This window comes from Andrena cerasifolii, chromosome 7 (genome assembly GCF_050908995.1).
Source record: "Andrena cerasifolii isolate SP2316 chromosome 7, iyAndCera1_principal, whole genome shotgun sequence".
Classification (NCBI taxonomy): Eukaryota; Metazoa; Arthropoda; class Insecta; order Hymenoptera; family Andrenidae; genus Andrena; species Andrena cerasifolii.
Window position 1 is genome coordinate 2870006 of NC_135124.1, and position 15990 is coordinate 2885995.

At 38.2% G+C, this 15990-nt stretch overlaps 3 protein-coding genes across 4 annotated transcripts in view; 2 read left to right on the forward strand and 1 right to left on the reverse strand.

Moving 5' to 3' along the window:
• LOC143371668 (retinol dehydrogenase 12) overlaps positions 1–15990 on the reverse strand; it is a 47846-nt gene that overhangs the window by 13626 nt on the left and 18230 nt on the right. Inside the window, exons 5-6 of one of the 2 annotated variants that reach the window (XM_076817125.1) lie at positions 12800–13013; positions 12585–12631 (exon numbers count right to left, since the gene is read on the reverse strand). In XM_076817125.1, coding sequence (XP_076673240.1) covers positions 12622–12631; positions 12800–13013 — 224 coding nt within the window. In that variant the 3' untranslated portion in view covers positions 12585–12621. Of the gene's footprint in view, positions 1–12584; positions 12632–12799; positions 13014–15990 lie in introns of those variants that run through there. The other variant, XM_076817124.1, reaches the window with a different exon arrangement.
• LOC143371681 (uncharacterized) overlaps positions 1–15990 on the forward strand; it is a 35840-nt gene that overhangs the window by 8687 nt on the left and 11163 nt on the right. The window lies entirely within an intron of this gene.
• On the forward strand, positions 147–7544 carry LOC143371670 (uncharacterized). The gene is made up of 3 exons (XM_076817128.1): positions 147–485; positions 653–781; positions 6906–7544. The coding sequence occupies exons 1-3, from the start codon at positions 210–212 to the stop codon at positions 7398–7400; spliced, it is 900 nt and encodes a 299-aa protein (XP_076673243.1). The 5' UTR covers positions 147–209; the 3' UTR covers positions 7401–7544.

The following is a 15990-nucleotide window of genomic DNA, read 5'->3' on the forward strand; positions in this document are numbered from 1 at the left end:
TCGCGCTAGCATCGCGGCTTCTTTGCGAGTGTATCGCGACTGTATCCCTGCAAAAAGTCGCCGTGTGCATAAGCCCTTAGACTATTATGGACTTTTAAAAATCTAAGGTGGTAACACTGTCCACGATTCCGGTATCACTGCGCGCTAGCCTCAGCCCGATCAGTCTGTATTGGTTACCCATCCAAACAACATCCTTTCGGAGGTTTATAATGGCCGAAAGTTCTCACGCAAAGAAAAATGCGAGGTGTAGTACATGCTTCAATCCGTTATGGGAAGAAGCATATCTTTTCGCAGAACGTGGCGGTGCAGCAATATGCTTAGTGTGCCACAAAACGGTGAATCAATTAAAAAAGTACAACATTCAGCGGCACTACACAGCGTATCATTCGAAAAATTACGCACATCTGTCACCACAGGAGAAACTCGACGAAGTCGATAGACTAAAGGCAAGATTATTTGTAGTAGGCGAAGAATTACAGAACGAAGTAAGTTATCACAATTTACCTATAACCGGCATGCTCGACTGTCCTCGCGCGGGTTGGCACCGCCCGCGAGCGCGTCTGTTGAGCATGACAGATCAATAAGAATACTGTACAAATGTCAGTTGTTGAAGATCATGAAGTGACATGCTAAACCATTGTTTTTTTCTTAGGATGAGAAACCTGTCAACGAAACAGTGTCACGTTCAAATTGTATTGACGCATTGGAGCTTGCAAAGACTTGTCGACCATTTTCATTGGGCCCATTCTTCAAGGAACTCTTGGTGAAGGTGGTACAAGAGGTATGTCCAAGAAAGAAAGATAAATACGAATGTATTAATATTTCACGAATAACGATATTCCGCCAGACAGAAGAAGTGGCAAACAATGTCAGGGACCAATTAAAAAACATCACGAGGAATTTTGTTATTGTTCTTTAGCTCTAGATGGAAGCATGGGCATTTCTAGTCAGTGATCCTCTAGGGAGTGATCGGAACAACGTGTATCGTCGCTGATTGGTTGCCGCGATTTTGGAGCAAAAGCGGAAGTAGACAGAGAATGACACTGTAAAAAAAGAGACAGAAATACTGATAGAAAGGGACAGAAATACTGGCAGAAAGAGAGAGAGGAAAAAAATACTGATAGAAAGAGATGGATATTTTTATTTCCAGTTTTACTCTAAGATGGCTGCGGCTATACTGATCATTCCCTAGAGGATCACTATTTCTAGTATGCCATAATTTGCCATTTTTATCCACGGGGTAGGTGAAAGTTAGAGAGGAATTAGTTACTAGATTTTCTTCCAATGAAAGAAAATACAAGATGGGATATTTTCTCATGTGTAAAGGAGGCCATGGAACTGGCCTGCTGTAGTAGTTTGGAGTGAGATAATTCGATTTTTTTTTACCTCCAAAAATTGCATTATTATTATTATTATAAACGGGAAAACTCTTTAGAATACAGATATACACAAGTAAATACAAAGAAATAGAACAGTCTACAAGCTACAACATAATTCACGGCAACGTAGGTAACAAATTATGCTAGAAGTTGGCTGACCAAATGATTCCGGAACGAATCAAGCGACATAGGAAATAGGTCAATGTCCGCGAGACACCAATTTACCTCCTCCATGGCATAGTTTATGGCAGGCCTTCCCAAGTAGGGGAAAACCACTCCTGAAACACATGTTTTGGTTCTCCCTCCAACGCTACGCCTTCAGCTAAGGTGGGATGATTCCTACTACCCTTTCTCCGAGGAGACAGTAACGCCGCTAGGAAGCATGTTGGGGCGCTTTAGGGTGAAAGTACCAAATGTGTCAAGTTTTTATAGGAAATTTCATAATGACTTAAAGATAGTAGGAAAAATTAAATTTTAAACTAGCATTTCAAAATGACATGCGAGTTAAAAATTTATTTCTCGTACTATTTTTAAGTCATGAAATTTCCTATAAAAACTTGAGTAATTATTACTGTATCGTTGTATGTAATAAATTTTTTTAATTCTTTTTACGTCATTTTGAAATGCTAGTTTCAATTTTTATTTTTCCTACTATTTTTAAGTCATTATGAAATTTCCTATAAAAACTCGACACATTTGGTACTTTCACCCTAAAGCTCCCCAACATGCTTCCCAGCGGCGTTACTGTTTCCTCGGAGAAAGGGTAGTAGGAATCGTCCCACCTTAGCTGAAGGCATTGCGTTGGAGGGAGAACCGATACATGTGTTTCAGGAGTGGTTTTCCCCTACTTGGGAAGGCCTGGTTTATGGGACCCATGGTATAGTGGAAATAGTCAGGAACGTTCGACGCCACGAGCTGGGGAGAGTTTATCTGACCGTGAATCACTTTGAACAGAAACAGCAGATCAGTGCAGAGCTAAGAGTAGTGAGCCTTGTTTTTAGTAGGGCAGGGCCATAGTCATGGTCGTAGAATTATGTATGGATATGGCAAGTCTTTCAGTGGACTTCATCTGAACGTAATGAACTCAAACTTGAGTATACAATTTTTCAAAGCGAAATTAGAATTGTGTATGTATGGGTCAGCTGTGGATCCAAGACGCATCTCATTTTCCCAAATTAGAGTCAGTTTCCATAAAAAAATATTTCAATAATTACGCCGATATTTTACAGAAACTATACAGCAAATCTTCCTCGTGTTTTCAAAGAGTAGGAAAATTGATACAGAATTAAGGGGTTATACTTAGTTAGGCGGCCGAAAAGAGGCGAATATTTGTGATTTTTTTTGAAGAAGCGAAAGCGTATATTTTTACAAAACCTTTTGCACTTACAAGAGCTACATGTAAAGAACATTTGGTAATTTTTCTACGAAAAAATTACCTGCTCTTAACTTGAGTAACCTAGTATTTTGTAATTGTAAAAGTTTTTTCTACGAAAAAATTACCAAATGTTCTTTAAATGTTGCTCTTTTAAGCACAAAAGGTTTTGTAAAAATATACACTTCCGCTTCTTCAAAAAAAAAAAATTTCTACGAAAAAATGACCAAATGTTCTTTAAATGTTGCTCTTTTAAGCACAAAAGGTTTTGTAAAAATATACGCTTTCGCTTTTTCAAAAAAAAATCGCAAACAGTCACCTCTTTTCGGCCGCCTGACTAGGTATAACCCCTTAAATTCCATAGCAGTTCTGTTTCAATTTAAAGTGCATTCGGCTCCAGCAGATTTGTAATTTGAACTTTTACAATTACAAAATACTAGGTTACTCAAGTTTACGAGCAGGAAAATGTTTTTGCGACCATTTACCATGGATAACGTTTCCTCAGCTCCACAAGCTTCTCGCGAAAATAAAATCTATATTTGGCTCTACATATGTGTGTGAGCAGCTGTTTCCTTCTATGAAAAGAAAAATCAGCTCATGGAAATAGATTATCCGACAAAAATTTAAGAAATTGTCTCGCATTAAATGAGTACTCATCAGAACAAAATTCCTGACATTTCTGCGTTGGTGCAAAACAAAAAAAACCTGTGGAGATTGAAGCAAAACTTGTATATTCTATTATACTGGTAATGCTACTAGTACATACAACTATGTGTATAAAATGATACCTTGGGTGTGTAAATAATGGTCCTCCGGGATCATTTTATACTTATTATTTATGATTGTAAATGAAACGAACATTAAGAAGCATTTGATTTATAAACTTTTATTTAAATAGAAACAGACATTAAACTCAATTACAACATATGGGAGCATAATAAATTAAAACAATCTTCTAAAAAAATCGAATTCTAGATAATTTTTGGTACATAATCAATAAGTAGAAATACTTAAAATCAACTAATAAACACAAACAAATAAGATCCGCTTCACAGACTCTTTTCACGCACGGCCAATGCGATCCTGGAGGCAGAAATCGCAGGTAACGTCATCAGCGCCATTGCTCTCTCCCCAGCGCAATTATCATGCCTCCATTTCAAGGAGACACATCTTATCCACCCTTCACCTCTGTTGTCTCACGAAGATTTCTCGTTGCAGAACAAATATTCTGTGTCGTCTTCATGTGAAAACGATGCCGATATTTGGTGCCTATTTTCTTTATTATTTCTTCTTTGGTTGGACTGTCCTTTTCCTTTTCCGGAGGTAGTAGAAATCGTTGATTTCTTATCTTGGCGTAAAGCTCGTACAATAATGTACTATTTGGATACAATTATTCTTGGGGTCATTTTACTCTGCTGGAGAGGGATTATATGTACGGCCCTGAATACCAAACTCACATTCAGTGGTTGAGTATAACAACAAATTATTACATGCGGTAACGAAAAATTAATTAAATTATTGTCTGATTTTAATTAAATCCGCGGAAAACACAGCTGTTACATTAAAGCGTTAATGGCAAAAGTTACACAATATTGGAAAAGACCTTAGATAAAATGCAGTAATTTTGATTTTTTTTTTGTGGAAAATACACAGAGAGCTGATATTTACATGGTACTTCGAGCGACACTTGACGATGCACAGTGGTGCGGAATCGTAGAAAAATGAAATAAATATAATTTTTCAACCTCTTTGGAAATCCTCGGAGTCATAGGTCCTTACATCTATAGACTAAGTTTTGACATAGATAAGGGTTGCCATAAATCACCCAAGATTGTTTGGAAAATGTTTGAAGATAAGGAAAAATGCCTGTTTCGGAATGGTCACATTTTCTCTGAAATTTGAATATTTAGCTTCACTATATGTTTCTATGGATAAGAGTTGACATAAATGTGACCATGTAACGTTATAGAGTGTCTTTTCGCCTATAAGTACATGTAATATGAAAATGATCCCTTGAAAAGGATCCCATTGAAAAGTATCCTTTCGCGAATCTCTATTTTATCCCGTTTTTCTGTTTTAGTTACGCTATTCACGCGTAGTCATGCATTTTGCGTGAATGCATTTGTTGGAATCTACTTAAGATGGCTGCATGAGAATTTTTTGCAGCAAGTTGCCTCAACGCAAGTTATTACATAAAAATTCATTCCAGCATTCTGCTATGCAACCCAACAAACATTCATGCTGCAGAAATATTAAAAAACAAATGTAATTAGTTAAATAGTGATGGCCATGTAAGTTTTACATACTGGAAATTTGACCGAAAGTATAAGAGTTGTTTATAAGGGTAGTTCGTTATCCTAGACAAAATAATACCAGAATCAGATTCGGCGACATAAAAAAACCCTAATAATGAATAACGTATAAATAACAGTCGTATGAATTTAGTTCACCTTACTACGATTCCGGACCACTGTGCGACGTGCGGGGAGAACTGTTGCAGATCGATATTACGATATAGTACCATCAATAGCCGCTAGATAGCCAGGAATCATTTTACCCCGAGCGATCGTTTTATACACATACCCCCTACTACTTAATGATACCTATTATTATGATAATAATATGTAGTTCATGTATGTAGATTATTATTGAATATCTGAATACCTATAAAAGTGCTAAATTGACGTATTTAGAGGTGTTAGGATGAACTTTCTAAATACGATATAAAATAGATATTCTGTTTTCACATGGTCTTATGCATCTATCAGGAGCACGCTTGTAGTTATATCGGACCCTAGGCTTTACATTTAAAAGAGTATCCCACCATAAGACCGTTTACCGAGAAATGGAAATTCGGAGCTTGCGGACGTTGACGAACACATGGTTTCATTATGTTTTTGGTCAAAGGGGTTGTTTCATCATTTAATACATGGCATAATATATGGCATGGGACTATTTCTCCCAGGCAACGGAGCTTTTTCGGGCAAGATTAAAAGTTTTCTTTCAATCCTTCTATACAAATCAGTGGGTGCAAACATCACTATCAGAAATTCTACCTTGACATCCTATATCTACAAATAGGAAATTATAGTCAGCAATCTACAAAAACAAACAATTCAATAGTAAAAAGGGATTTGTACTTATAGTATTCACAGACATTGTTGACAGGACATTGTAGTGTAATATGTTTTCCATCCATTGCCCTTATGCAATGCGGGAAATTCCATTTTCTTTTGAATTGACCAGCTCTGATTTCCCACTCTTCAGTAGTTGAAGGCTCTTAAAAGAGGTTAGACCACCTTGGCCAGGTCAAGAAATACCGCATCTTTGGGAATTTATTTCTATATGACAAAAACATTTTTTTCCATTAAAATTTTTCAATAAACATAGAGACATCTTTGATTAATATATATAATTTTTTTGTCAAGTTTTCTTTATAAAGAAATATGGCGGTCGAGAGTCTACCATGGCGTGTACGGTTGGACGGTGTACATTATTTCTGATGAACAGGTTTCTGAAACATGATTTTAACAATAGAATATTAAATGAAATTAAGTTATCTACCGACCGACGTTTAATTGTTTCGATTGGTTGAAAAATAACAAAATAGCTACACCATGAAGCAAAATGCTCCGTTTCGTGTGTAAGAGGATGGACATTTATTTACGCATGAGTCAGGTAAAAATTAAAATATTGAAAAACATTGAACGTTGGCCGATAGACAACTTAGTTTCCCTTAATATTTTATTCTTAAAATCTTGTTTCAGAAACCTCGTTCATCAGAAATAATGTACACCGTCCAACCGTATACGCCATGGTAGACTCTCGACCGCCATATTTGTTTTTAAAGAAAACTTGGCAAAAATATTATATATATTAATCAAAGATGTCTCTATGTTTATTGAAAAATTTCAATCGAAAAAACTGTTTTTGTCATATAGAAATAAATTCCCAAAGATGCGGTATTTCTTGACCTGGCCAACGTGGTCTAACCCCTTAAAAAAGGAGATAACTTTGCAAAATACACCATGTACATTATGATATGGAGGGATCACTGGAAAAGTGATGCACATGAGAAAAAGATAAAGAACACAAATTTTAGAAACAATAATTGAAATTAAAGCAGTAATGTAATACGAGATATTATTTTACAGGAAATTAGCAGTTTATCCGATACTGAGACTGAAGGTGACAGTCCAGAAAAAAATTGGGGCGTCAAAACTGTAACCGTGGTTCAAGAAGACAATGAGAATACTTCGCCGCGCAACACTACTGCTTCATCGTCAAGAGTACGTGAACATTTCCTTGGACCGCCGCTGCCGAAAAGGGCACGGAAGAACGAAGAACACTCAATAGTGGACATGGCATTCCAAATTTTAAAAGACTCACAAGAACGATGCACTTCATCGACGAAATCCGATAGGTTTTCTACCTACGGAGAACACATAGCAAATAAACTGCGAACCTATCCTGGGAAGGTCGGATCAATAGTAGAACATAAAATTAATAATATTCTGTTTGAAGCAGATATGGGGTGCTACGACCGCGAAACATCTATTCCTTCCGGTAGCTCCCATTCTGCACAACATAGTGTTCCCTCCACAACGCCTTCTCCAAATTCACCACCATCCAGATCCAAATCTCCATAGAATTCCAAATCTTTACCTCCAAATTCCACCAGATCTCTACAATATCCGTATTCAACAACCCACCCACTTCCACAGACGATGACACCACTTTCATAACACGGTTATTATTTTAGTAATAAAATAAAGCTTTATTATAAAATTAAATTTGTAGTTTGTACTTACCTTTACGTAATCTCTTAGAGCTTCAACGAGCGCACAACAAACTTCCATTAAGGTGCGATTTCATGCTGACGCTCGTTTTGAGCGTCCAAACCAGTCGCGTGATCGGTCTACGTGAGTTTCAGCGTCAAACGGAAAAGCTAAACTCGGTTTAACTTTTCCGTGCTTTTCCGCTTGGCGCTCGTTCACTTTGACTCGCTCGTTCGTTGGTTGAGCGTCGGTCATGTGATTGGTTTTGACGCTCAAAACGAGCGTCGACGCTGAAAGTCCCGTGGACCGATCGAGCGTCAGCTGAAATCGCACCTTTATGGTAGCAGATATTGTTTACATTAGCTGGCCATACACGGAGAGGTTTCTCCGCGGTCTTCATCCATCGCGGACAAACCCGCGATCAAAGTCTGCGGCGGATCAAAACTGCAAATACCCACTAACATACAACGAAAGTTCACAGACAAATCACGTTGGATAAATCGGTCACAGATAAAACTGCGTGTTAATGGATGAAAACCGCTAGTTCATCCGCGGATTTCATCGAAACTGTGGACTTTCGTCTTGTTGAAAGTTTTCTCAGTTGTCATACAGACTTGAATGGGGTTGAAGTTTGTCACGAGAACTGTGACGGTAAATCGATCATAGACATGCACCACTAACATGCAGTTAAGTCCGCCGACTTGAAACGCGACGGAGAAAACCGCCGGGAAATCTCTCCGTGTATGGCCAGCTATTGACACTTTAAAAATATATTGCAGAACTTGTGTATGAATTGCCTGTTGCTAGAAAGCGTAGTGATATTGTCAATCTTTGTTTAACGGGATTAGCGTCCCTGAAGCGAGTATCTTTCCTTATTATTTTAGATTCGGTGAAATTAAATAAGAGTTCGGAATCTGCAGCGGATATGCGCATGAAAATTTTAAATTGTCCTGCGCTTAGTTCCACTCTTAAATTACTGAGCACATTACATCCCTCTTGTTTTCTTGTGTAATTCTTGTATAATTTATATTTTTTAATATAATTAATATTTTCCAACAAATTTCACTTTCACTGTTTTATACACATTTATTTGGGCAATCACATAAGTCACATCTAATGCACTGATACTATAACAATATCATTTTGTGCAGTGTCACGAGAAACAAACATTTGCACACTATTGTTTATAACGAGTATTCAAACACATCTCTATGTTTCTCGATGCATGTGTGCTTTAAGGGGGTACAAGGGTATTAACGGCTAAAATGCACGTTTTTTTTTGGATTGGATTATAGGGCAACTAATTACTACCATTTGCACATTTTATATTACTTTATTGTGCATATAACACGCATTTTAAGACCAGGAAATCTTCAAAATGTTAAAAATTGAAGGAAATACAAAGCTTCATAGTGGGCGCTGCGCGTCAAGAACGGATCAATATTTTTAGTTGACATTTTAACTGAACCTAGGTGGAACTCGCTCATTAAGATCGCAGAACTCTGAATATTTTTATTAAACACTCATTAGAGAATTGTATCAGGAATAATGTACAAAGATGATATTTGTTGAATAACTTCGCGAATTTTTGTTAAAAATTTGCAATGAGGTTCCGCCTTGTAGATTTTAAGTCAGAGAATACTCATTGACGTCGGTTTTGCTTTCAGATGAGTCATTCGCGCGGAATTGACGCGCGCATTGCGTAGCGCCCACTTTACCACGACATGTCGTTCAATTTTTAATACTTATAAGATTTCCTGGTCTTAAAATACATGTTATATCCACAATAAAGTATTGTAAAACGTGCAAATGGTATGAGTTATTAGTCGTCTTTCAATCTAACCCAAAAGAAATCGTTCATTTTAGCCGTCTAATACCCTTGCACCCCCTTAAAGGGTCATTCTACTTTGGTCGGCCGAACAATGAAGTTATTTGTAAAGATTTTTTTCGGAATAAATACAACACATTAAAATAAATCTTTTTAGCAATTATTAACCTAATCTCATATTACTTGTACAAACAATTAAAAAGATATTTTTTAATATGTTTTAAATGTTTTTTTGTAATGTCAATGCGGCACCTAAAAAAAGAGGTGTGTTCGTGGCGCACGTGATTTCCCGGCCCAGGCTTATCTGAAACAAAAAACTCGAAAAGATTCTTAATCTGTATGAGTGTCGCTATCACCCGTAGCTCAATTAACAATTTTTGTCGAAAAATAACCGAGATTTTTCTCGGGGAATACCTGAGAAAACATCCTTTTGGATGTTTTGTCAAACTTTTTTTCAAACCGGCGCCATTTTGTTATTTTTCAACGAAAATGGTTAATTGAGCCGTAGGCGATAGCGACACTCGTGCAGATTAAGAATCTTTGTTTCTTGAATCTTCAAATTTGTTTGTTTCAGATCAGCTTGAGTCGGGAAATCACTTGCGCCACAAACATACGTCTTTTTTAGGTGTCATATTGATGTTGCAAAAAACTAATTAAAGCAAATAAAAAAATTCTGCTTTCCGCTTTCGTTCAGAGAGTTCACTGCTAGATTAATTTATGATTGTCATGGATCACCGGCGTGGAACGAATCAGAAAAATAACTCACAGCACGAAAAATGAGTGATGACTAGAGTCAGAGTCGCCAATTATAGTACTCAAAAACCCAGAGCAAGTAAGCTCACACTTTAATGATAAGTACCTTGCATCGAACAGCAGAAAACCGTCGCACTTATCACACATCGGCCAAAGGCGACCACACATGTCACCTGGGGGATGTTTTATACAGTATTTCAATTGCTGAGTGCGTGTGAACCTGTTTTTTTAGCGAGTTTTAGTGTGGGTAAATATGTGTTTTTTTTTTAATTTTTCCCATGTTTTAGTACAAGAGATCTGATATTTTTTTCTATTTCTTTGGGATGGTGTGATTCTGTGTGTTGTGTGAGTTCTGCGCACGTGTGTCTCGATAAAACAATGGATTTTAGCGTGTAGGCAGGTCTGGTGCAATTCAACCATATCCTTTAATTTTGAATTAATTGTCAGTGTCGCAGAATCGTGTGACTATGCGGATTGTCGTAAGTTTCGTCGCAGCTTCTCTGAGGTGAGTGACCCCGTGCCACAGTGGCTTTGACTACCACTACCCGATCCCTCGCCTGACTTGTCCCGTGTGCACCGCTGGACCCGGGTTCCCTACTTTTAGGCATATCTGTAAACGCTTATAACAGTAGTTTACAAAATAAAAAAAAAAGTTGCGCAGCAGATGCCACTATTTTTTTCTGGTGTAAAATGGCCCCCTGATTCCGAAAATAAGGTCCAACAAATTTTCTGTGGATACGTTTTCGAGATATCGACGGGTGAACTTTTTACCTGCCTGTCAAAAAGGTGGTCCCACTTAATTGCGAATATCTCGTGTTGCAAATGACCGCTATGGTCGAACATTATATCAAATTAAAGACAATTGAATCACCAACAAATGTTCCTGACAAAATTTTCAAATCGGTTCAGTAGTTTAGGTGAAATCGATGGAAAAATTAATTTTAATGTCTCTAGTAGGCCTACCAGGCAAGCCGAACTATTTAGACCGCCTCTCTACACTTCCAGGTTTGGCCATGCTGACCCCTTTCACAGAATCTCTAACCTGACCAACATGTTTAGGACTGAGATTGATCTCTTCCGGGGATCACTTCCTTCGTTTAAAGCCAGCGTGTACGGAGCGACTTCATCGAATGATATATAGGACTTATGTTACGTTTTGTACTTTATATTTTATATTTTGTTACTCTTTTGTTTTGTTTTGTATTGTTTCTTCTGTTCTGGTTCTGGGTGTTGTAATGATGTGTCTCTACTCTGTGTTTTTCACATCTTTTTCTATGTGAAATAAATAAATAAAAAAAAATGTGAAAAAGTCATTTTTTCGACCGAAATTGAAATCGACAATTCATTTAATCATCTGGGAAAAATCAAAATCGCAAAAATGGGCCGAGTTTCTCATTTCTTACGTTGACTCTACACTTTTCCGAAGAAAACAAGCTGCTACTGAAGAAAATCTAACTACTCCACGCGATGCAGCAGACATTTTTCTGCCGGAAACCATCAGCAGAAGTGGTAAAACATCTTTTGTTTACAATACAGAAGCGAAAGAGTGGCAAAACGTGCGGCGCCGACAGTGGTAGTCACGCGCGTTATGCGATTCTGTGACGCTGAGCGGCCCACGCGCAATTGATTACCACTGTCGGCGCCGCACAAAATTTGCCAAACTCTTTCGTTTCTGTATTGTAAACAAAAGGTGTTTTACCACTTCTACTGATGGTTTCCGGAGGAAAAATGTCATATTTCCGAAAGTTATTTCAAAGTCAACATATTATTCTTCGTCGAATTTGTATTTTTTTTTTGCTACAACGTTACACTAATGAAAGTATGTCATCCCAATTAAAAAAACGTCGATGACCTTGAAATTTCGGGAAATATGACTTTACAAAAACTCTTCTCTGTCACAATAATTGTCCATCCGAAGCAAACATTTTTTTCCTTCGACATTTTCTCGTATCGGTAAAAACAACGGAAATATTTTAGGTTTAAATGGTAGGTGATATTGCACGACAATGTATGCACAATATTGCAGGTATATTGTACAGCAATATGTGCGCAATATTACACGGCAATGTGTGGGCAATATTGCAGGACTATTGCACGAACGTTGCCACTGCAATATAGCACAACAATGTTTCCACAATATTGCATGCAACCTGCAACATTGCAATACAGCAGTAATTTCTGCAGCATTGCTGCAACAAAGTGTGCTGTTGGCGTCTCGATTAAATTAAAAAAGGAATCTACTGCATCCGACAATAGTTTCCGAAATAAATATTCATAAGTACAACCCATTTTCGCGAAAATGCGCAAATATCCCAAAATTCAAGTACTTGTATTTTTCAAACAAATTCGAAATCGGCAACATGACGATTTAACCCCTCCCCCTAATTTCACGAGGACTACAACAAATTCTAATGTGAACAAAATCCCAGACATTGAGGGAAAAAGTGCTCGATTTAGCGTCGAATGAACCTTCATTTTTTTGCACTCGCATATTGTATTCCATGTGTTTTGTTACTTGCTTCTATGTATAATTTTGGTTGTCAATAATATGAATTAATTGGGCCAACTGTCGTAGTCTTTTGATCGTAGGAAATCACCATCCTACACAGTTTATTGTTTAATCTATCGACACACGCTTAAACAGCCACGATTTACACAAGTATAATTATAGTAAATATGCTTTACTTACTCGTAATAAAGTCCGGTTTCTTCCGCAGCACTTTCATCCACAGCACAATGTACAGTTGTTTGTGCACCTTGCTCCGCAGTTTTAAAAAAGGGTGCAACCATTCTTACAAATATTCTTACACCCCGAAAGACAGTTGCATCCATGTAACGACACAGTTCTGTTCTCACTACTCCGGGATGTAGGGTGTATACATTTATACCATTAATTTTAGATTCTGGAAATACACAAACAGACGAATATGTAATAAAATGAATGTGTGATTTTACATACTGTATAAATATACAATAATGCCAACAATTCGGTTTTCGTCAAATAAATCATGGAGTATTGAACAATTCCAACTCATATATGGCGTCTCGAAATGCACAGGAGTCACATTAACACTTTTATTATGCTGATGAAAATAAGTCTAACCTCGACATCGTTCAGGCTATTTTTAATCGTATATGATGTATAATTAAAATACGGAATACACCAGTGATTTGAGTTACGTATTCCGCCCTGATTGATACAATTCTTTACGAATTTTTAACGGAGTTGTTACTTCTGCCTTGGTATTACAAGCACGGTAATGGCTGATTCTTTAAACATGATAAAAAAAAACGGGATCAATGGAGATCTTGAAAATAGACGTGCTATACAACTGTAACACTTTATTTAAGAAAAAACTCTTTAACAAAAAAAGTCGGATTGAATCTGATATAAGGAGAAAATGGTCTTGTCAAGTTGGGTGTTTTTCGAGAACTGACTGTCACCTCAGTTTCGACATGAATGTCGGTTCTTCCAAGTGGCAGGGATGTTGCAGTGAGTGGAGATAATTTTCTAAATATTAGTCGATTCCTCGTTCACAAAAGGGGGAAGAGAAAGCCAAGAGCCATCAAGGTTTGGGACGAAACTGATAACCAAACGAAGGTTCGGGTGCTCGCCTGGATCCCAGACGTAAGATCTAAAGTCATAAAGCTAGTAGACCTGCAATACATGCTGACAAAATGTGAAGGAAAAATATGAGTTCTAAAAACGGTTGGAGTTAAATTGCAGGACATTGGCTGCAGTTATATGTACTTGTTGGCTTCCTTAAAAAATTGAGACTTTCTACAGATCAGTGCTAGCAAGGGTACTGCTTGCATGCGCGTTTCTCTCGGAACTGAATATCACGTATAATCAAAAATATCCCGAAAAGGTGGTACAATTTGGACTCATTTTCACCAGAATATTCTCGCCTATCATTTGGTAATACTCTCAGGAAGATTTAGCAGACAATATAGAAGTGGAAATTTTCGGTAGTGTCACAAAGATGGGCATTATTTAAATAACAAATTATTTAAATGACTTATCAGATAAAGGAGACTTTAGTCTTATTCGTCATGAATAAGACTAACCCAAGTCAATTTTTAATCGAAGCGCCCATGATTGAAATAATTCAATCATGGGGATTCAATCGTCAGTCATGATTGAACTACTTCAATCATGGGGATTGAGGCTCGACTAACGCTGGCGAGCCGCTAGATTCTCGAGAGCCCTTGATCGAAGCCGCGCGAGGCCCTTGCCGAGCGACGTCTATGTATCGTTGACCCGTCTAAATTGGTGCCTGGAGTTGCTCGGCGATGTGTCATCGATTATACGGAAAGTGAATTCCTTTATTTTTCATCGTATCAATATGAGAGTGACACCAATGGATTCCTTGCATTCTCCCGATTAAATGGACAGAAAATAATTTAAATCGGACTATTTTTAATGAAACGGGCGTTCAACTCTGCTAATAAATTTTTCACGTAATATCCTTAATTATGGTCCGAATTATATCGTTGTTGGGGCCATTTTCATTGGGAAACTCTAAAAAATCCATTGGTAATACTTTCATCAACACTTATCCAAAACATGAACATTTTATGTGGCCCGTCGGTTATATTGCTCTCGGCTGTCAACGGGCGGTCTACTGGGGCCCGAAGGTCCTTGCTCGCACCGACAAAGCAAAACACTGGGGTGGGTAGGTCTTTCCTGATAATCCGAGCCCGAAGGCTTTTCAACAAACGGAAGACTGTATTCGAGTACGCGGTTTCATGTTGCAAGAGGTCCCTCGTTGCGCGTCCACAGTCTACACCAGGCCTGTCCAACTTTTGCTCTTGCCCTCGAAGAGAAGCTGCGGGTGGTTGCGAGCGAAGGCAAGAGCGACGGCAACGGGCGGCAGCCGTAAAAGAGTGGGGATAGTGGCGTTCACACCATAGACATAGGAATGTAGGGACGTAGGAATAGTTGCAGGGGGTGATCTCCTTGCGGGAGGGGCGACGAGGTAACATTTCTATTGGACTGTTGCTTCGCTCAAGCGCAGTGATGCGTAATGATGAACGTTTGTCGCGTCACAAGCGGGGATAGTGGCAGCCATATTTGAAGCGTTTCTCGTAGTATGATATGCAGTGCATATTCACCTCATATATTTTAATAATTATAGTTGCATATTTCTCTTCAATTTTCATTATTTTTACAATTTATATTCGTGAATCATCATTCCGTTAGTATATATTTACAATTAGACGTCTCTATGTACTAATCTGTAGCAAACACTTTTTCATAATCAGCGGTACGGAGCATGCGTAGAATGCAACCAATCAAAGCTAGGCAGATGTAAGTGTCCCCCCCCCCCCCATACGTATCACTCCCCTCCCTTAAAGTCCCAACTATTCCTTCGTCCCTATATACCTGTGTCCATGGTTCACACATTCCCCCACCAAGAAGACCTTCCGCTCTTGGGCCTGGCTCGGTGCCTCCGAGAGCGAATAGCAACTCGCGGTTGCTCAGGCGAGCAAATCCCCGCACAGGCCTGGTCTACACATTAAAATCGACCCTTTCAAGGGTGTTCTGTAGCGCATATTACACATGTTTATAACCGTGCCTTAATAGCGGAGCGCGCGGCTTGCTTACCTGCAACGGGGAGCACCACTATTTTTAGCGTTCAATATACAAATTACCAACAACAGGTAGACTTATTTTATAGAAAAGACTTCAGCGAATATGGTAGTATTTTTTCGGATGTTTAAAGTCGGGACCTTGAATCGGATTGATAGCCCCGTTTCGTTAAAAGTACTCCGATTTAAATTATTTTCTGACCGTTTAATCGGGAGAATGCAAGGAATCCATTGGGGAATCACTTTCATATTGATACGATGAAAAATAAAGGAATTCACTTTCTGCAT

Coding starts and splice junctions, on each gene's coding strand:
- LOC143371670 (XM_076817128.1), top strand. CDS start 210: ATGGCCGAAAGTTCTCACGCAAAGAAAAATGCGAGGTGTAGTACATGC. Junction 486..652: donor GCGAAGAATTACAGAACGAA/GTAAGTTATCAC, acceptor TTTTTTTCTTAG/GATGAGAAACCTGTCAACGA. Junction 782..6,905: donor TGGTGAAGGTGGTACAAGAG/GTATGTCCAAGA, acceptor ATTATTTTACAG/GAAATTAGCAGTTTATCCGA.